This window comes from Arvicola amphibius, chromosome 1 (genome assembly GCF_903992535.2).
Source record: "Arvicola amphibius chromosome 1, mArvAmp1.2, whole genome shotgun sequence".
In the NCBI taxonomy this organism is placed as follows: Eukaryota; Metazoa; Chordata; class Mammalia; order Rodentia; family Cricetidae; genus Arvicola; species Arvicola amphibius.
This window is the reverse complement of record NC_052047.1, coordinates 142621565-142642293: the sequence shown is the minus strand read 5'-3', so window position 1 is coordinate 142642293 and position 20729 is coordinate 142621565. Positions and strand designations below refer to the sequence as shown.

Genomic DNA, 20729 nt, shown 5'->3' with positions numbered 1-20729 from the left:
ACAGCTTCCTTCCCTGAAGTTGCCAGCTGTCCAAGTCCCCACCTAATGTGCTCAGCTTTTGGTCATACTTGTGTTCAGATGTCAACCCACAGAGGAATGATTCTCTGAGGGAGGAGAATTCCAATCAAGCAAGGCCTATGGGACCACCGACTCTGGAAACTGTTGCTCCTTTCTGTAATTTTACATGTGCAAAAGCAGCTATGGTGTCTCCACAATGCCTGCACTGTAGCGTGTAATCTCAGGTGATATGTATATGTAATCTTATGATTGCTTCTCATTCTTATGGTACATATGTACATGGATGATGATCAGGAAGATTAGTTCTCATTAATCTATAAATTTTGATTTATAGAAAATATACTAGGATATGCTTCATAACTAGATCTATTGTCCCACAAGGACTGTAAGACACTTAAAAGCCTGCTTTGTTTCTTTTACTCAGACTAACACAAGAAAACAATTTCTCCCCAGTCCCAGTCTAAGACAAACTACACACAATTAGCTTATTTTTTTTTTTTTTACCTCAGAGCAAGTTCAAACTAGATTAAATGTTTCTGTAAACGGATCTTAAGTAGTTAAAAACTTTACAGAAATGCCCAAGGAGAAAGTCACAGATGTCAAACCAAGGTTATAAACACAAAGCAACCTAAAAATCTTGCCAATCCTCTGTTTGCTAACTGTGTCTGATGAAGACTTATGTCTTGCAGCTTGTCTCTCTGGGCAATGTGCCTTTGGCATCTGGTCACAGTATTACACCAGAAACCTTGGAACCTTGCGTTGGCATGGTATATGGCTCTGGTCTTATTGTTTACTCCAGGAATGTGCTGATCTTTAGAGGTAGCTTTGTAACTTTTTTCTTATTGGCTCAAGCCTCTTGTAAAATGTGTACATAAGCAAGGCGAACAGAGAACTGGAACTAAAGAGAACCAGGGATAATTAGAACAAGGGAATTAGAGCTGCAGAATGGACAAGAGAAGGACCCTCAGATTGTGTGTCAAGTTATTATAGAAATCTTTCAGTCCTCACTCTGGAGAAGCATTTTTTGAGTTACCCTGGGTAGTGGCTTGGGAACTGGACTTTGTGGCTTCTAAAGACATCAAGGAAGAAAGTGCCAATGCCCTTTAAAGCCCATCCTCACCACCCATCTTTCCTGCAGATACATAAACAGACTCAGGTTTATGCGGATCCCAGAAATGAGGTACATAGTATGACACATGAGGAATTATTGATCAGGGGAACCCGAGACTCCCCCAAACAATATAGAATATTGTTTGCCATTGCCCTTGGTGCCTTTCAGAGAAAGAAGATAAGACCCTATTGCTAAAGATGTCACACACTCTAGACACAGGACTTGGGGGAATCAGTCTGGATCTGACCTGAAGCTTTGTCTCTGGAGATGAGCTCTCAGCTTCCAAAGGAGCCATGCGATCTGTGAGTTGCTGATGGGGGAAAAGTAATCTATATGCCACCCTGCTGTAAAGCCTATGAACTGCAAAAATGACAAGTCCTATTCCTAGAGGTATAATAGCAGCACTTTAAAAGCAAACTACAGACCAATGTCCCTCATGAACAATTAATGCAAAAACATTTAATAAAAGACTGGCAAACGGAATCCAAGAATACATCAGAAAAATCATCAAGTATGATCAAATAAACTTCATCCCAGAGATGCAGGGATGGTTCAACATATGAAAATCTGGCGATGTTATCAACCATATAAACAAACTGAAAAAAGAACCATATTGTCATCTCATTAGATACTAACAATGCCTTTGATAAAAGTTAACACCACTTCATGATAAAGGTTCTGGAGAGAACAGGGATATAAGGAACATACCTAGACATAATAAAGGCAATATATAACAAGCTGAGAGCCAACATCAAATTAAACAGAGAGAAACTCCAATTACACTGAAAACAGGGACAAACATGGCTGCCCACTCTCTCCATATCTACTCAATATAGTACTTGAGGTTTCAGCCAGGGCAGCAAGGTAACAAAAACAGATCAGGGGAATATGAATGAGAAACAAAGAATTCAAACTTTCACTATCTACAAATGATTTGATACTATACATAAGTGACCCCAAGAATACTACCTGGGAGCTCCTACAGCTGATAAACATCTTCAGTAATGTGGCAGGATACAGGACTAACTCAAAAAAATTAGTAGCCCTCCTATATACAAATGATAATTGGACCAAGAAAGAAGTCAGAGAAACTAAACCCTTTACAATAGTCACAAACAATATAAAATATTTTGGGGTAACTCTAACCAAACAAATGGAAGATCAGTATGATAAAAGAAAGAAGTTGAAGAAGATGTCAGATAATAGAAAGATCTCCCATGCTAATAGATCGGTAGGATTTACATAGTAAAAATGGCAATCTTACCAAAAGCATTCTTCAGATTCAATGCAATCCCTATCAAAATCCCAATACACTTCTTCACAGACCTTGAAAGATAAATACTCAACTTCATGTGGAAAAACAATAACCCCAGAATAGCCAAAACAATCCTTTACAAGAAAGGAACTTCCAGAGGCATCACCATCCCTAACTTCAAACTCTACTACAGAGCTACAGCCATGAAAACAGCTTGGTATTGGAATAAAAACTGGCAGGTAGACCAATGTAATCGAATAGAAGATCTTGATATTAACCCACAAATCTATGGACACCTGATTATTGACAAAGAAGCCAAACTTGAACAACGGAAAAAGAAAGCATCTTCAACAAATGGTGCTAGCATAACTGGATGTCAACATAAAGCAGAATGCAAATATATCCACCTATCTGCATGCACAAAACCCAAGTGCAAATGAATCAAAGACCTCAGCATATATCCAGCCACACTAAATGTTGTAGAAGGGAAGTAGCCTTGAACACATTGGCACAGGAGACCACTTCCTGAATATAATACCAGTAGCACAGACATTGAGATTGACAATTGATAAATGTGACCTCCTGAAACTGAGAAGCTTCTGTAAGACAAAGAACACAATCAGCAAGACAAAATGTTCAGCCTACAGAATGGGAAAATAACTTCACCAACCCCACATCTGATAGAGAACTGATCTCCAAAATATACAAAGATCTCAAGAAATTTGATATCAAAATACCAAATGATCCCATTATAAAATGGGGTACAGATTTAAACAGAATTCTTAACAAAAGAATCTTGAATAACTAAGATAAACTGAAGGAAGTGTTCAACCTTCTTAACTATCAAGGAACTACAAATCAACGTAGTATGACTCTGAGATATTATCTTACACCTGTCAGAATGGCCAAACTCAGAAACACTAATGACAGCCTGTGTTGGAGATGATGTGGAGTCATCATCTCCTGTTAAACTGTTTAAATTGCTATCTTACCTGGGTCATGCTTGTGGCCTCCTGGAGTTTCCCTTGGCACTAGGTTTCTTGCCAATTCTACAATGGCCCCCTCTGTCAAGATATCTCTCCCATTGCTCTCTCCCTCCCTCCTGCTCCCAAATCAACCATCCGGATCAATCATATTCCCATTTCACCATTCACTCCTTTCTCCCCCCCCCCCACTCCCATTGGTGGGAGTGCAAACTTGTACAACCTCTTTGGAAATTGGTGCGCTGTTTTCTCAGAAAACTGGCAATCAATTTACCCCAAGAGCTAGGGATACCACTCTTGGGCGTATACCCCAAGGATTCTCAACTATACCACAAGGCCACTTGCTCAACTATGTTCATAGCAGCAATATTTGTAATAGCTAGAACCTGAAAACAACTTAGATGCCCCTCAATCAAAAAATGGATAAGGAAAATGTGGTATATCTACACAATGGACTATTATTCACCAGAAAAGAACAATGTTATCAAAATTTGTAGACAAATGGATGGAACTATAAAAAAAATCATCCCGAGTGAGGTAACCCAGCCACAAAAAGACAAATATGGTATGTACTCACTCATAAAAGTGGCTATTAGATATAAACCAGAGGATAAACAAGTTATAATCTTCAGCCCCAGAGAGTCTAGGTAGCAAGGAAGACCCTAAGAGGGATGTGTGGGTCTCTCTGGGAAGAGAAAAATGGATGGGGTGTTCTGGGTAAACTGGGAGTATGTGGGAGGAGAAGGGAGGGGATGAGGGAATGAATTCAAGATGGATCAGGATGGTTGGGTTTGGGGCAGGAGGGAGAGGGAGAGTAATGGGAGAAATATCTTGATAGAGGGGGCCATTGTGGGGTTGGCGAGAATCCTAGAGCCAGGGAAACTCCAGAAGTCCACAAGCATAACCCCAGGTAAGCTTCCTGACAAGAGCAGAGAAAATGCCTGAACTGGCCTCCTCCTATAATCAGATTGGTGACTATCCTAATTGTCATCATGGAGCCTTTGCCCAGTACCTGATGGAAGCAGATGCAGAGATCCACAGTCTAGCACTGGGCCTAGTTCTAGAAATCCAGTTGAGGAGAGGGTGGAGAAATGAGCCAGGGGGCTGTCAAGATCACAATAGGGAAACCCATAGAGATAGGGGACCTGAGCTTGTGAGAGTTCACGGACTCTGGATGGACATCTGGGGATCCAGCATTGGACCTACCTCAGCCCTCTGCTTCTGGGTGACTGATGTGTAGCTTGTTCTTTTGTGGGACCCCTGACAGTGAGACCAGAACCTCTCCTTGACGCATGGGCTGGCTCTCTGGAGCCTGTTCCCTATGGTGGGATGTCTTGTTCAGCCTTGGTGCAGGGGGGAGGAGTTTGGTCCTGCCTCAGCTTGATGTGCCAAACTTTGTTGATTCCCATCGGAGGGCGCCTTATCTATCTGAACGGAGACAGAGGAGGGGTGGATGCAGGGGTGGAAGGGAGGCTGGGGTGGAGAGAGCAGAAGGAGAGGAGGGAAGGGGATCTGTGGTTGGTATGTAAAATAAATACAAAAAATTATTAAAAATTAAAAAAAGAATATTTATGTGGAACATTTTGTGATTATACTATAAAAATATCTCTTAAGGAAGTGAATGGAGGCTGGAGAGATACCCCTGAGGTCAGGAGCCCGTAATGCTCTTGTTCAGACCCCAGGGTGATTTCAGCTCAAAGGCACCTGTAGCTCCAGTTCTAGAGGATCCCATGCTGTCTTCTAATGTCTGCTGGTTCATACACGCCTATGATACACATAAACATGCTCAGGCACCCACATACAAATACAAATAAAATGAATAAAAATTTAAAAAGACATAATGGGTTCAGCAATGCTAAGAATAGAAGGAAGATATGTAAAAACAAATAGTTTAATTTCTTCATAATAGTAAAGAATAATTGGAAATTCAAACACGAAAATATAATGTATAATAGACCAGAGCAGGAAATGCCTTGGTACTTCTTGTACAAATGCAAAGGAAGCCAGATGAAAATGTCTCACTGAGAAAATGTACCAAGCCACGTGGCTAAACATAGACAAGAATAATGGGTTAATTTAAGTTGTAAGAGTTAGTTAATAATAAGCCTGAGTTAATAGGCCTAACCATTTATAATTAATATAAGCCCCTGTGTGTTTCTTTGGGACTGAACAGTTGTGGTACTGGGCAGGTCAGGAACTTCCGTCAACAAATGGTGCCCAAATGTTTGGCAAGAATTTCCACATAAAGCCCAAGAAAGCATTAAAAAAAAAAAAAAAACCAAGGATTCTAGACAGACGAGGATAGACTCAAGTGCAGCTTCTTGGTAACTGTCTTTTCTCCAGTAGTCTTCACTTGTTGACAGCAAACAGAGATATGGCTCCTTTAAGAGAGGCTTTCTGACTTAGCCTTAGCAGCAAAATCACTCTTTAAAGAGACCATGCCAGCCAGGCGGTGGTGGTGCACACCTTTAATTCCAGCACTCGGGAGGCAGAGGCAGGTAGCAGTGATCTCTGTGAGTTTGAGGCCAGCTTGGTCTACGAGAGCTAATTCCTGGACAGGTTCCAATGCTCCAGAGAAACACTGTCTCAAAAAACAGAAACAGAAACAAAAAAAAAAAAAAACCAAACCAAAACAAACAAAACAAAACATGTTGAGATGTCAAGAGGAGGGTGACCTTTTCCCACACGTGTTTTGCCATCGCAGCTCTAAAGACAGACAGACTTCCTCATGAATGGCCTCACGAGGTTAGAGAGAGCTAAGATCCTTTTCTGGTGATCTAGAGACTTTAGGTACCATGAATCTTCCCCTGCTGGGTCTTCATCTGAGACTTTGGTTCAAACACCAGAGCTGGTGCTGGGCCAGCATCTGGCTTTTCGCCACAGGCAGCAGGAACACAGAAAAACACCTGTGACCTATCTGTTCAGGGAATGACCTTCGGAATGATTTCCACTGTGGACTTGCCTGGCAGGTACAAGCCTGCAAGACCCAGGGCTTGGGGAAGACCTCTCGTGGGGCAGAGGTTATTTTGGGTTGCTTCATATAGTCAAGGCTGTGCAGATATATCAATATTTCTTTTTTTTTTCCCTCATGGTTTATTTATTTTTTTTTATATTTAAAAATTTCCATCTCCTTCCCTCCTCCTCCCCCCTCCCCTCCTTCTCCCCCTTCCCTCCCCTCCCCTCCACCCATAACTCCCCTCCCTCCCTCTCAAGGCCAAGGAGCCATCAGGGTTCCCCATTCTATGCTAAGACCAGGGTCCTCCCAACTCCCCCTGGTCCAGGAAGGTGATCGATCAAGCTGAGAAGGCTCCCATAGAGCCCGTCCATGCAGAAGAATCAGAGCCCAGAGCCATTGTCCTTTGCTTCTCAGTCAGCCCCCCGCTGTTGGCCACATTCAGAGAGACGGGTTTGGTCGCATGATCCATCAGTCCCATTCCAACTGGAGTTGGTGATCTCCCATTAGTTCTGACCCACCGTCTCCATGAGTGAACGCACCCCTCTCGTTCCTGACTTTCTCCCTCATGTTCTCGCTCCTTCTGCTCCTCATCAGGACCTTGGGAGCTCAGTCCAGTGCTCCAATGTGGGGCTCAGTCACCTTCCCCATCTGTCGCCAGCTGGAGGTTCCCTCACGGTCCTGACTTTCTTTCTCATGTTCTCTCTCCTTCTGCTCCTCATCAGGACCTTGGGAGCTCAGTCCGGTGCTCCAATGTGGGGCTCTGTCATTTTCTTCATCTATCGTCAGGTGGAGGTTCTATGGTGATATGCAAGAAATTAATCAGTATGGCTATAGGAACTGGCCTTTTCAGGCTCCCTCTCCTCAGCTGCCCAAGGAACTAACTGGGGGCATCTCCCTGGAAACCTGGGAACCCCTCTAGGGTCAAGTCTCTTGACAACCCTCAGGTAGCTCTTTAAATTAGGATATATGCTTCCCTGCTCCCATATCCACCCTTCCTATATCCCAAGCACCCCATTCCTCCGAGCTCCCCCCGTTCTTCCCTTCACACTTTTCTCTCCCCATCTTCCCTTGGCCCAGTCTTGCCCAACCCTCAAGTTCCCAATTTTGTCTGGTGATCGTGTCTACTTCCAATATCCAGGAGGATTACTATATCTTTTTTTGGGAGTTCACCTTCTTATTATCTTCTCAAGGATCCCAAATTTATAGGCTCGATGTCCTTTAATTATGGCTAGAAACCGATTATGAGTGAGTACATCCCATGTTCATCTTTTTGGGTCTGGGTTACCTCACTCAGAATAGTGTTTTCTATTTCCATCCATTTGCCTGCAAAATTCAAGATGTCATTGTTTTTTACCGCTGAGTAGTATTCTAGCATGTATATATTCCACAGTTTCTTCATCCATTCTTCCACTGAAGGGCATCTAGGTTGTTTCCAGGATCTGGCTATTACAAATAATGCTGCTATGAACATAGATGAGCATATGCTTTTGTTGTATGATTGGGCATCTCTTGGGTAGATTCCCAATAGTGGAATTGCTGGGTCCTGGGGTAGGTTGATCCCGAATTTCCTGAGAAACCTCCACACTGCTTTCCAAAGTGGTTGCACAAGTGTGCATTCCCACCAGCAATGGATGAGTGTACCCCTTACCCCACAACCTCTCCAGCAAAGGTTATTATTGGTGTTTTGGATTTTAGCCAATCTGACAGGTGTAAGATGATATCTCAAAGTTGTTTTGATTTGCATTTCCCTGATAGCTAGGGAGGTTGAGCATGACCTTAAGTGTCTTTTGGCCATTCGAACTTCTTCTGTTGAGAATTCTCTGTTCAGTTCAGTGCCCCATTTTTTAATTGGGTTAATTGGCATTTTACCGTCTAGTCTCTTGAGTTCCTTATATATTTTAGAGATCAGACCTTTGTCAGTTGCAGGGTTGGTGAATATCTTTTCCCAGTCAGTAGGCTGCCTTTGTGTCTTAGTGACAATGTCCTTTGCTTTACAGAAGCTGCTCAACTTCAGGAGGTCCCATTTATTCAATGTTGCCCTTAAAGTCTGTGCAGCTGGGGTTATGCGTAGGAAACGGTTCCCTGTGCCCATTTGTTGTAGAGTACTTCCCACTTTCTCCTCTATCAAGCTCAATGTGTTCAAATTAATATTGAGGTCTTTAATCCATTTGGACTTGAGTTTTGTGCATGGTGATAGATATGGATCTACTTTCATTCTTCTACAGGTTGACATCCAGTTATGCCAGCACCATTTGTTGAAGATGCCCTCTTTCTTCCATTGTGTACTTTTGGCTCCTTTATCAAAAATCAGGTGTTCATAGGTTTGTGGTTTAAGATCCGGGTCTTCTATACGATTCCATTGGTCAACTTCTCTGTTTTTATGCCAATACCAAGCTGTTTTCAATACTGTAGCTTTGTAATAGAGTTTGAAGTCAGGGATGGTAATGCCTCCAGAAGAACCTTTATTGTATAAGATTTTTTTGGCTATCCTGGGTTTCTTGTTTTTCCATATAAAGTTGATTATTGTCCTCTCAATCTCTGTGAAGAATTTTAATGGGACCTTGATTGGGATTGCATTGAATCTATAGATTGCTTTTGGTAGAATTGCCATTTTTACTATGTTGATCCTCCCAATCCACGAGCAGGGGAGATCCTTCCATTTTCTGGTATCCTCTTTAATTTCTTTCTTCAAAGACTTAAAGTTCTTGTCAAATAAATCCTTCACTTCCTTGGTTAGAGATACTCCCAGATATCTTATGCTATTTGTGGCTATTGTGAAAGGTGATACTTCTTTGATTTCCCTCTCTGCTTCCTTATCCTTTGTGTATAGGAGGGCGACTGATTTTTTGGAGTTGATCTTGTAACCTGCCACATTACTGAAGGAGTTTATCAGCTGTAAGAGTTCTTGGTGGAGTTTTTGGGGTCGCTTATGTATACTATCATATCATCTGCAAATAATGAAAGTTTAACTTCTTCCTTTCCAAATTGAATCCCCTTGATTCCCTTATGTTGTCTTATTGCTATTGCTAGAACTTCAAGCACTATATTGAAGAGATAAGGAGAGAGTGGACAGCCTTGTCGTGTTCCTGAATTTAGTGGGATAGCCTTGAGTTTCTCTCCGTTTAGTTTGATGTTAGCTCTCGGCTTGCTGTAAATAGCTTTTATTATATTTAGGAATGACCCTTGTATCCCTTTTTTTTTTGGCATTTTTTTTATTTAAAAAATTTCCATCTCCTCCCCTCTTACTCCCCCTTCCCTCCCATCCCCTCCCCCCATACCCTCCCTCCCTCCCTTTTCAGGCCAAGGAGGCATCGGGGTTCCCTACTCTATGCTAAGACCAAGGTCCTCCCAACTCCCCCCTGGTCCAGGAAGGTGATCAACCAAGCTGAGAAGGCTCCCACAGAGCCTGTCCATGCAGAATAGTCAAAGATCAGCGCCTTTGTCCTTGGCTTCTCCGTCAGCCTCCACCGTCGGCCACATTCAGAGAGTCTGATTTGGTCTCATGTTCCATCAGTCCCAATCCAACTGGAGTTGGTGATCTCCCATTAGTTCTGTCCCACCGTCTCCATGTGTGAAGGTACCCCTCACGGTCCTGACTTTCTTTCTCATGTTCTCTCTCCTTCTGCTCCTCATCAGGACCTTGGGAGCTCAGTCCAGTGCTCCAATGTGGGGCTCTGTCATTTTCTTCATCTATCGCCAGGTGGAGGTTCTTTATTTCCAATTACTCATTGCCTGGGCCCTGCCCTAATTTTATGTATCTGATGACAATCAGTTAAATTTTTCTGATAATTTGTTAGCTCATAGTCACATATAAAAGTCGGGTGTGGCCATTTCTAATTTTTAATAGACAGCAAAATAGTCAGCATTTGGTATAAGTTTGTAACTTGCTCCTCTTTTACATTCATGAAGGAGAAATGTAGCTAAGAAATTAATACCACAGATTATCATTGAATGTAGTCTCTGTTATATATGAAACATACATGTCTAGTCAAGCTAATCACCTTCTCTTCCATTCCTCAAGCTTAAATAACGATAAATTTTAAGTGCAGTGAGAGATAACTTTAAAAATATACATAAAATATTTTGCATAATGCTTAGAATGAAATAAATGATGAATATCATCTATCCTTTGAATCAACATATTAACACTTCCAGCAATGGAAATTCTGTGCCAGATGCTCCCACATGGTTTTCCTACTTGTAAATCATGTACTGTTACTAAATTATGCCCTCTTTAGTCATGATTCTCAACCAGATCACAGGTGTGTTCATTGAAGTTGTCTGTTTTTCCATCCTGGTTGTCACAAATCTTGTCCGTTTAGTTTCTAGCATACGTCCCTCTTGGGCTGGAGCTTCATCGCGTCTGGCTTCTCTCTCGACCCTTGTATCCCTAATCTCTCCAAGACCTTTATCATAAAAGGGTGCTGAATTTTGTCAAATGCTTTTTCAGCATCTAATGAGATGACCATATGATCTTTTCCTTCAGTTTATTTATATGATGGATTACATTGATAGATTTTCGTATGTTGAACCAGCCCTGCATCTCTGGGATGAAGCCTACTTGATCGTAATGGATAATTTTTCTAATGTGTTCTTGGATTCGGTTTGCCAGTATTTTATTGAGAATTTTTGCGTCAATGTTCATGAGTGAGATTGGCCTGTAATTCTCTTTCTTGGTTGAGTCTTTGTGTGGTTTAGGTATCAGGGTGACTGTAGCTTCATAGAAGGAATTTGGCAGTGACTCTTGTGTTTCTATATTATGAAATACCTTAAGGAGTATAGGTATTAGGTCTTCCTGGAAGTTCTGGTAGAATTCCGCATTGAAACCATCTGGTCCTGGGCTCTTTTTGGTAGGGAGGTTTCTGATAACAGTTTCTAATTCTTTGCGACTAACAGGACTATTTAGAGCATTTATCTGGTTCTGGTTTAACTTTGGTATATGGTATTTATCTAAAAAACTGTCCATTTCTTTTACATTTTCCAATTTTGTGGCATACAGGCTTTTGTAGTAAGATCTAATGATTCTCTGAATTTCCTCTGTGTCTGTGGTTATGTCCCCCTTTTCATTTCTGATCTTATTAATTTGTGTATTTTCCCTCTGCCGTTTGATTATTTTGGCTAAGGGCTTGTCAATCTTGTTGATTTTCTCCAAGAACCAGCTTCTTGTTTCATTGATTCTTTGGATTGTTTTCTGTGTTTCTATTTTGTTGATTTCTGCCCTGAGTTTGATTATTTCCAGTCTTCTACTTCTCCTAGGTGAGTCTGCTTCTTTTTTTTCCAGAGCTTTCAGGTGTGCTGTTAAGTCACCAATGAGCGCTTTCTCCGTTTTCTTTAAGTGGGCACTTAGTGCTATGAACTTTCCTCTTAGCACTGCTTTCATTGTGTCCCATAGGTTTGAGTATGTTGTGTCTTTGTTTTCATTAAATTCAAGAAAGACTTTAATTTCTTTCTTTATTTCTTCCTTGACCCAGGTGTGGGTCAGTAGTTGACTGTTCAGTTTCCATGAGTTTGTGGTCTTTCTGGGGGTAGCATTGTTGTTGAATTCTAATTTTAATCCATGGTGATCCGATAAGACACAGGTGGTTACTAATATTTTTTTGTAACTGTGGAAGTTTGCTTTGTTACCAAGTATATGGTCAATTTTCGAAAAGGTTCCATGAGCTGCAGAGAAGAAGGTATATTCTTTCCTATTTGGGTGGAATGTTCTATAGATGTCTGTTAAGTCCATTTGGTTCATTACCTCCATTAAGTCTTTCAATTCTCTGTTAGGTTTCTGTCTGATTGACCTGTCCATTGGTGAGAGAGGAGTGTTGAAGTCTCCAACTATTAGTGTGTGTGGTTTGATGGCTGCCTTGAGTTCTAGAAGTGTTTCTTTTACATAAGTGGGAGCTTTTATATTAGGGGCATAGATATTCAGGATTGAGACTTCATTCTGATGGATTTTTCCTGTTATGAGTATAAAGTGTCCCTTTCCATCTCTTCTGATTGATTTTAGTTTGAAGTCAACTTTGTTGGAAATTAGTATGGCCACACCCGCTTGTTTCTTAGGGCCATTTGCTTGATAAACCTTTTCCCAACCCTTTACTCTGAGTAGGTGTCTGTCTTTGTGGTTGAGGTGTGTTTCTTGTAAACAGCAAAATGTTGGATTCTGTTTTCGTATCCAGTCTCTTAGCCTGTGCCTTCTTATAGGTGAATTGAGTCCATTGATATTAAGTGATATTAATGACCAGTGGTTGTTAACTTCAGTCATTTTTAGTAGTAGAGTTTGTGTGTTTCCCTTCTTCTAGTTGTGCTGGTGAAGGGTCGCTAGATGCCTGAGTTATTGTGGGCGTTGTTGGACTCCTTGGTTTGTGATTTTCCTTCTATTACTTTCTGCAAGGCTGGATTTGTGGCTGCGTATTGTTTAAATCTGTTTTTGTCCTGGAATATCTTGTTTTCTCCATCAATGGTGAATGCAAGCTTTGCTGGGTATAATAGTCTAGGCTTGCATCCATGTTCCCTTAGTGTCTGTAGCACATCTATCCAAGCTCTTCTGGCTTTCATGGTTTCCATTGAGAAATCAGGTGTAATTCTGATAGGTTTCCCTTTATATGTTACTTGACCTTTTTCCTTTGCAGCTCTTAATATCTGTTCTTTATTCTGTATGTTTTGTGTTTTGATTATTATATGGCGTGGGGATGCTTTCTTTTGATCCAGTCTATTTGGTGTTCTGTAGGCTTCTTGTACCTTCATAGGAACCTCCTTCTTTAGGTTGGGGAAGTTTTCTTCTATAATTTTGTTGAATATGTTTTCTGGGCCTTTGAGTTGTAATTCTTCTCCTTCTTCTACCCTAATTATTCTTAGGTTTGGTCTTTTCATGGTGTCCCATATTTCCTGAATGTTTTGTGTTAAGAATTTGTTAGATTTGTTTAGTTCTTTAATCTGTGAGTTTATTTCCTCTATTGTATCTTCAGAGTCCGAGATTCTTTCTTCCATCTCTTGTATTCGGTTGGAAATACTTGTCTCTGAAGTTTCTGTTCATTTATTCAGAGTTTCCATTTCCAGTCGTCCCTCAGATTGTGTTTTCTTCAATACCTCCATTTCATTTATCAGGTCTTGTACTGTTTCCCTTACCTGCTTGATTGCTTTTTCTTGTCTTTCTTGTTTTTCTTGGGTATCTTTGAGAGATTTATTTATTTCCTCTACCTTTTTGTTTGTCATCTCCATTTCTTTATGGCAGTTTTTTACCTCCTGTTTAAGGTCCTCTATTATTTTCATAAAGTACTGTTTAAGGTCGGTTTCTTCTATATCTTCTGGGGTAGGGTATTCAATTCTTGTTGTTTCGGGATGTCTGGCTTGTGGTGATGTCATGTTGCCTTTCATGTTGTTGGAGGAGCTCCTGCATTGGCGCCTGCCCATCTCTTCCTTCAAAAGGAGCCCGGAGGCGTTTGGTGTCCTAGACTAATCTTTGCTGTGACTGAAACTGGTTGGATCTCCCCAGTGCCAGAGGAGGACCTATTCCTTGCATCACAATCTGAAGAGGCCCGCACTCCCTTGCAGGAATCCTCAGACCTGCCTGGAGGCCAGAGTCTGATCCCTTTGGGTGGATGGCCTTAGAACAGGAGCAGGACACCTGAGAACACTAGGGAAAGCTTGGGAGACACAAGCCTGCAGAGGGAAGTGGGGGTAGGGGGTCTGTGCTCTCTTCCAGGGCAGGTTGCCCCAGGGTCCGCATTCACTCACCAGTTCAGATGGAATGTCAGGGCACAGGATCAGGGATTCCAGGCAGCCCAGGGTCGCAGCCCAGACAAAAGGGCCAAGGTGGGGGCAGGGCGGGATGGAATACCACACAGCGAACCTGGCAGCACAATCTGAAGGAGCCCGCACCCCTCCGCAGGAATCCTCAGACCTGCCTGGAGGCCAGAGTCTGACCCCTTTGGGTGGATGGCCTTAGAACAGGAGCAGGACACCTGAGAACACTAGGGAAAGCTTGGGAGACACAAGCCTGCAGAGGGAAGTGGGGGTAGGGGGTCTGTGCTCTCTTCCAGGGCAGGTTGCCCCAAGGTCCGCATTCACTCACCAGTTCAGATCTATCAATATTTCTTGATGTTGAACTCTTAGCAGCAGGACAAAAGCCTTCCACAGACCAGAGGGTGTGGTGAGATCCCGAAAGAACTTAGACCTGGCTGGCCTCTCTCCCAGGGTCTGACCATCTACAATATATTGAAGGCTGTCATTTAGGGAACCAACTAAATAGTTTTCTAGTTTCAAAACCCCTCCCCTCAGTGTGCACTGATGTTTAAAATTAGGCTGTGCCTTCTCTCACCTGTCAGTTGTTCCAGATATATTGACAGAGTTTGGGGCACTTAAGAGCATGAAGGCTGTGTCAGAAAAATATGAATGCATATCCATGAATACTTTTGATGTCTGCTGAGGAGGTCACAGCTTCATGGTATCTATCTATCTATCTATCTATCTATCTATCTATCTATCTGTCTGTCTGTCTGTCTGTCTGTCTGTCCGTCCGTCCGTCCGTCCGTCCGTCCGTCCGTCCATCCATCCATCCATCCATCCATCCATCCATCCATCCATCCATCCATCCATCTATCTATCTATCTATCTATCTATCTATCTATCTATCTATCTATCTATCTATCTACCTACCCACCTGCCTGGTTTCTGATTGATGACAGCTAGATGCCCAGTCACAAGCCTATACTCATATAGATAAGTTCCTACTTGTGACTTTTCCATTGTTTTGGAATTGAAGTATTTCCCCCGTGGAATTTCTGTGCCTTACCCACAAACATATAAAGATACAGTGGACACATATCAGTCAGGATTCAGGAGTGGTTGAAGCCACTGACACTGGATCTAGAGATGGTTTAGAGGACTTGGAAGGGAAACTTCTCAGCAGCAGCTCCTGTCCCTAGCCTGTCTGTCACCATTAATGCGACACCATTAGTCTATCTGGAGGACAGTGCACAGCATATTACCTCATCTCTTCCTTATTAGAGGCAGCACACAAAGCATCACCTTCCTTCCCTAAGCGGGAAGCACGACCCTGGTCTGTACCCCGCTCTCGTCTTGCTAGTCACTCTAAAGAGGCTGTACAGGCAGCTGTCTCCTCTTGACACCGCTGGAGAGCAGGTGCTGGGGTGAATATTGATGGAATCAAGGAATTTTCAAGTCTATATGACACTGTGCTTCACCTCTCTGATTCCTAAATCTTGACATGGGGACTTTACTAATTGCTACTGGCCTCAAAGGCACAGAAATAGCGTAGCATTTGATATTGGCTCAACTACCCATTGCAGGAGAAAATACAGGATGTCTACTTATACCTATATATTAGATCAGTAGCAAGTACTCCATAAGTGAATTTCCCAGATAGGATTTGGGACATACCTTTATTAAGGTGTACTAAGGTTTTTCCTGGGTTTCTTTTAAAACTGGTAACTGGATCTAGATATGTGGTGTTCAGAGACACCATATACATGCCCTGGCTACTGGACAGTAACATTTCATGAAACCTAGGGCAGCCTAAGACAATGTTCTGAGGGCACCGTGGCTGAGAAGGTAAAAACAAAAAGAATGAAGGTTCACCCCAGGAGGAGATAGATGCATAAGCCCTTGAGTTCTGATGGGACCTTTATCACATTGATGTTGAATTTTGATTGGTAAATGAAAGCAGAGCCAGCATACTATAATCTTTCTACATCTTTCTTCCCACAAAACCCTAGCAGGGCAATAAGAAGTGGTTTGGGGGGTGTCACAGAGTGGTGGGACTTCACTATAGGCACCTAACACCCTGAATATCTGGAATAGGAGCTTGTGAAAGTAGATGAAAGAATTTCATTAGGAGCCTGAATTTTATTGCCAGCCCGGCCTTGAAGGCTGGCTGAGAGCAGCTTGCTCATGACGTTACCCTCCTTGTGAGATTACAGTGGACAGATACTACTGTATTTCCAACTGTAGACTCATGGCTCACACACGGGGAAAAGCCTACAGTTCATCAGACTCTGATTGCCCAAGTCAGGTTGCAGGACATCCCCCATTTCTGTTGTTAGTGCATATACTCTAGCTGGCAAAGGCATCTTCTCTGTTCTATGTGGGCCTATGTGGTTCCAGCACATGTTGGACTGTCATATGATTGTCAGAGTTTAGTCAGGATCAATATGAGATCCTTCTTTGTATTCATGGGAAACTATTCTGAGTCTGGGTTGAGGACCAGCCTAGTTGCTGTGGCTCAGAATCTAAGCCATCTGAGACACCCTGTCAGCTAGGAGACCCTGACCAATAATAATAAGGGTGGACTAACCTTCCTTATTGGGCTAGGCATGTGGCCTAGATGTCTTATGGTGGTTTGATGGCCCAGTGAGAACAAAGTTCCTGGCATGGAGGTGCTGGAGTTATTGTTGTCACATGGATGGCAAACTGCATTGACAGAGAGAGCATACTGTCTGTCACTGGCCTAAGGACCTGAATGTTATATCCTGCACTCTGGGGTCAGCAACTGCAACAAAGCAAATCCTTCTCATGGAAGTATCTCACCATCCATATCTCATTGCTGATTTTATTTCCATTCCTAGCGTCACCACATGCTTAACTCCCTGGAGCATAGCCAGTTGTGTTTCCATGAAAAGTCAGGTCCTTGATGCATACACAGTTTGCTCAGAGACTTGACACACAGTGTCAACCCCCATTCGTAAGTGATTTCTACGAGGTATATCCCTAGCCTGCTCTTTCATTCGACTTGTGAGTCAAGAGAGTAGAAACTAAAGGAGGTGCCCAGAACGACTTTTGGTTATGTGGATGAAAAGCCACCTTGTCACAGAGACCACACCCTGGAGTCTGTCATCTGCAGAAGAACATGTGTGTTTTTCTCCATACTCAGAAGCCACCAGTAGGCATCAAAGAAAATCCTCTTACTGTCCCCCCCATGCACATCCTCATTTCTGATTGTGTTCTTCCAGACCCCCCCCCCCCCATAGAAGGTAGCCTGTGAGTGTTTCCAGAGAGATTTACTGAAGGTGGAGATCCCTCTTCATGTGAGCGGCAGCATTTCAGGAACAGTGGACTGAAAAGTTTGGGCTAAAGGGAAAAGGAGAAGGTCGGTTGAGCACAGGTGTCCCCTCTAGCATGTGTCCTGGGCAGCCATGATGGGAAGAAACTGCTCCGTCTCTTACTCCCACTGTTGTGAGGCCCTGTCTCAAGATGGTTAGCCCAAAACAAACCACCAGGTGCCCACCGACTGAGTCCTCTGAAACCATGAAACAGAATAAATGTTTTTGAAATGGCATTTTGGTCACAAGGATGAGAGCTAATTAATACAGCATGCCTGACTTGCATCACAAACGCTGGTGTGGTACAGCATTTAAGAATAAGGAAGCAAACTGATGAAGAATGTGTTTATTGTGAAAAGGATACGGCACCATCTCAGCAGCAGTTGCTGCAGAGGCCGCCCTTTCTATCAGCTGTCTTCCTATCAGCGTCTTAGAGTGACCGCGCATGCGCTTCCCCTTCTCAGTCTTTCTTATGCCTCCGCCTTCCAGTTCCCAGAGTGCTTAAGAATTTTAGCTCGGAGTGGTTGGTCAACTGAAGACAAACTCCACTTTTGGTGTGTGCTTTTGGTTTTGTTTTTGGTAATTTTTTGTCCTATTGGACTGAATTTATTTTTTCTCTTTTGCCTATTGTTTGAGAGAAAGGGGGTATTGGGTGTGTAGGTAAGTAAGCAGGTCGTGTCTGGGAGTTGTAGGAGGGAAAAGGATATGGTTAAAATATGTTGTATGAAAAAGGTTTCGCCCTAGCATTTTTGTCTCTCACCTTTTTTTTTTTTAATCACTGGTTTTCTTTTATAGAGAAAGAGTTCCTCTTCACCCTTTGCATGCAGACATTCTTCTCCCTTACCCAAAACACATTGTGGGAAATGATCTTTTACACGAGTCCAGTTGCCATCATTGTCATAAGCAAGCTGGACCCACATATATGAGTTCATTTTTGAAGCGTAATCTCTGCTCCACAGATTTCCGTTTTCTCGCCCCCCCCCCCTTTCACTTCCACAGCTCAGGGAGGGAGAAGCTGTGCAGTGGAGGACCTGAGCCACTCAACTTTGGACTTCCCGAGGCACTAGGGCCGTTCTGTCCCTTCAAGTTTCCTAGAAGTCTAGATTCTTAGCCATAGTTCTGAATAGTCCCATGGTGTTTACAGGGAGGCACGGGAGGAAAGGGTTTTGTTTTGTGACTGTCACCCTTGTCACCCTCTTAAATCTTCTAGTTTAGGAACGTGGAATCTCCATTTATATAAAATTTACCTTTGAAATGGGTTGTGCTAGTTAGGAGATAAAACTTGTGCAGTTTCTTGTTTGTTTGTTTGCATTACATCTAAAGAATTTTTTTTAATGTTACAGTAAGTAGAATTGTTCAATCCTTGCATCAAAGAATGTTTTTCTAAAACAGCAACAGGTATACCCCCCTCTCCATGGGGATGCTCTCAGGAAAGCATGTCTAGGAACAGTCCAGGCTAGCAGAACATCCTTCACATCTTCACTTAATGTGAGAAAGAGGGCAAGAGCCTCCCCAGGGCCAGCTTGACATCCTTGTTCCTCAGTGTGTAGATGAGGGGGTTCAGGGTTGGGCTTAGGACTGAGTACAGCACTGAGGTCACTTTGCTTCTTTCTGGGCTGTAGCTGGAAGCAGGACTGATGTAGGCACAGAACACAGATGAGTAGTACACACAGACCACGATGAGGTGGGAGGAGCAGGTAGAAAAGGCCTTCCTCTTGCCCTCAGCAGAACGCATGCGCAGGATGCTGGCGATGATGCAGCCATAGGAGAGTAAGGTGAGGATGAAGTTGATGCCTCCATAAAAAGCATCTGCTATAAGAGTCATGATGCTATTCACATATGTGGAGCTGCAGGAGAGGAGGAGGAGTGGGGGTATCTCACAGAAGAAGTGGGTGATGACCTTGGGGCCACAGAATGACAACCGTGTCATCAGACCAGTATGGACAGATGAATTCAGAGCACAGATGGACCACACACCCGTGGCTAGGGCTCCACACAGGTGCGGGCTCATCCTAGAGTTGTAGTGTAAGGGATGGCAGATGGCCACGTACCGGTCATAGGCCATGACTGTGAGCAGCAGCAGCTCAGAGGATGCAGACCAGACAAGGAAGAAGAGCTGAGTCATGCACCCCTTGAAGGAGATGGTGTTTTCCTTAGACACTAGGCCAAGCAAAGCCTTAGGCAGCACAGAGGAGGTGCAGACAATATCCATGGTGGCCAGGTTGCACAGGAAAAAGTACATGGGACTGTGGAGACCAGGGCTGGAAATGACCAAAGCAATGATGACAATGTTGCCTGTTAGAGCCATTGTGTAGAGGGTCAGGAAGCAGCCAATTAGGAGCAGTCTTAGACTAGGGTGCTCTGAGAACCCTTCCAGCACAAACTCTGTCACCATTGTCTGGTTGGGACTCAACATCATGATGGAGAGTATCTGTCCACTGCTGTGTCTGCTGGGTTCTGAGGAAGTACTAGTTTAACACCTCAAAGTAGGCTTTCCAAACTTGGTCATCTCAAAATTCTCTGCTGTCAGAAAGGGAAGGAGTGAGTGTATTTTCTTCATGGAAGCCATTTATCTTTTATTGTCTGCATCACACCATTTGAAATCACAGATATTTCATTTACTTTTTGTTTCCCATCTAGAAACTTTCACCATGTAGATTTGGATCAAGAGAGACATCTGGTCCTCCCTCATGTGGGTTGATTGGAGCATTTCTCACTCGAGACCTGTCTGTGCTCCACTTTTCAGCCCTCTATGAAAATTGTGCCCTGCGACAGTGCTGGAAACCCAGTTGTCCCCCTCCCTTCCACTGCAGTTATTCTCCACACAATGACAATTTCTGATTGACGAACACTCAGATGGCTCTTGTATCTTTCTTCACACCTGCCTTTCTAGCTTCCCAGGCACTCTTTTTTTTTGGTTAAATATATGGAGTGGTTGCTCTATGACCCATCTCAACCTGATAATGGTATCCTCCATGACCTAGTAGCCATGTATTTTCTGAAATTTACTCATCGCCATCTGTGCCTCGTCCTTAACTTGGAGTTGTCCTGACTCTAACCCACTTCAAATCTATCACCCCAGAGAGTATTTCTCAAAACCCAAGCCTATAAAGTCAAAGTACTTCTGGGGATTTTCTGCCTCAGTGAACCACAGTAACACCAAAGTCAACATACCCACAACTGAAGTCATCACCATTGTCTATAGCTGTTCTTGTGTAGTGTTAATGGCCTTGCACAAAAGCTTATCCTCTACTACCCAATGTTTCAAGATGCTTATTCTGTGGAGTTCCATTGCTCTGACTCATGGTCTCACCTTTAGCCTATGCCCTATGCCTCATTAGATTCATGTTCCATGAGTCAA

The 20729-nt window shown here is 43.0% G+C and overlaps 1 protein-coding gene across 1 annotated transcript; it reads right to left on the bottom strand.

Annotated features, from left to right (window-relative positions):
- Positions 1-18793: 18793 nt before the first annotated feature.
- LOC119822837 (olfactory receptor 13A1-like) lies at positions 18794-19793 on the bottom strand. Its single transcript, XM_038342444.1, has one exon. The coding sequence runs from the start codon at positions 19785-19787 to the stop codon at positions 18852-18854; it is 936 nt and encodes a 311-aa protein (XP_038198372.1). The 5' UTR covers positions 19788-19793; the 3' UTR covers positions 18794-18851.
- Between the last annotated feature and the right edge of the window lie 936 nt (positions 19794-20729).

Coding starts and splice junctions, on each gene's coding strand:
- LOC119822837 (XM_038342444.1), bottom strand. CDS start 19,787: ATGATGTTGAGTCCCAACCAGACAATGGTGACAGAGTTTGTGCTGGAA.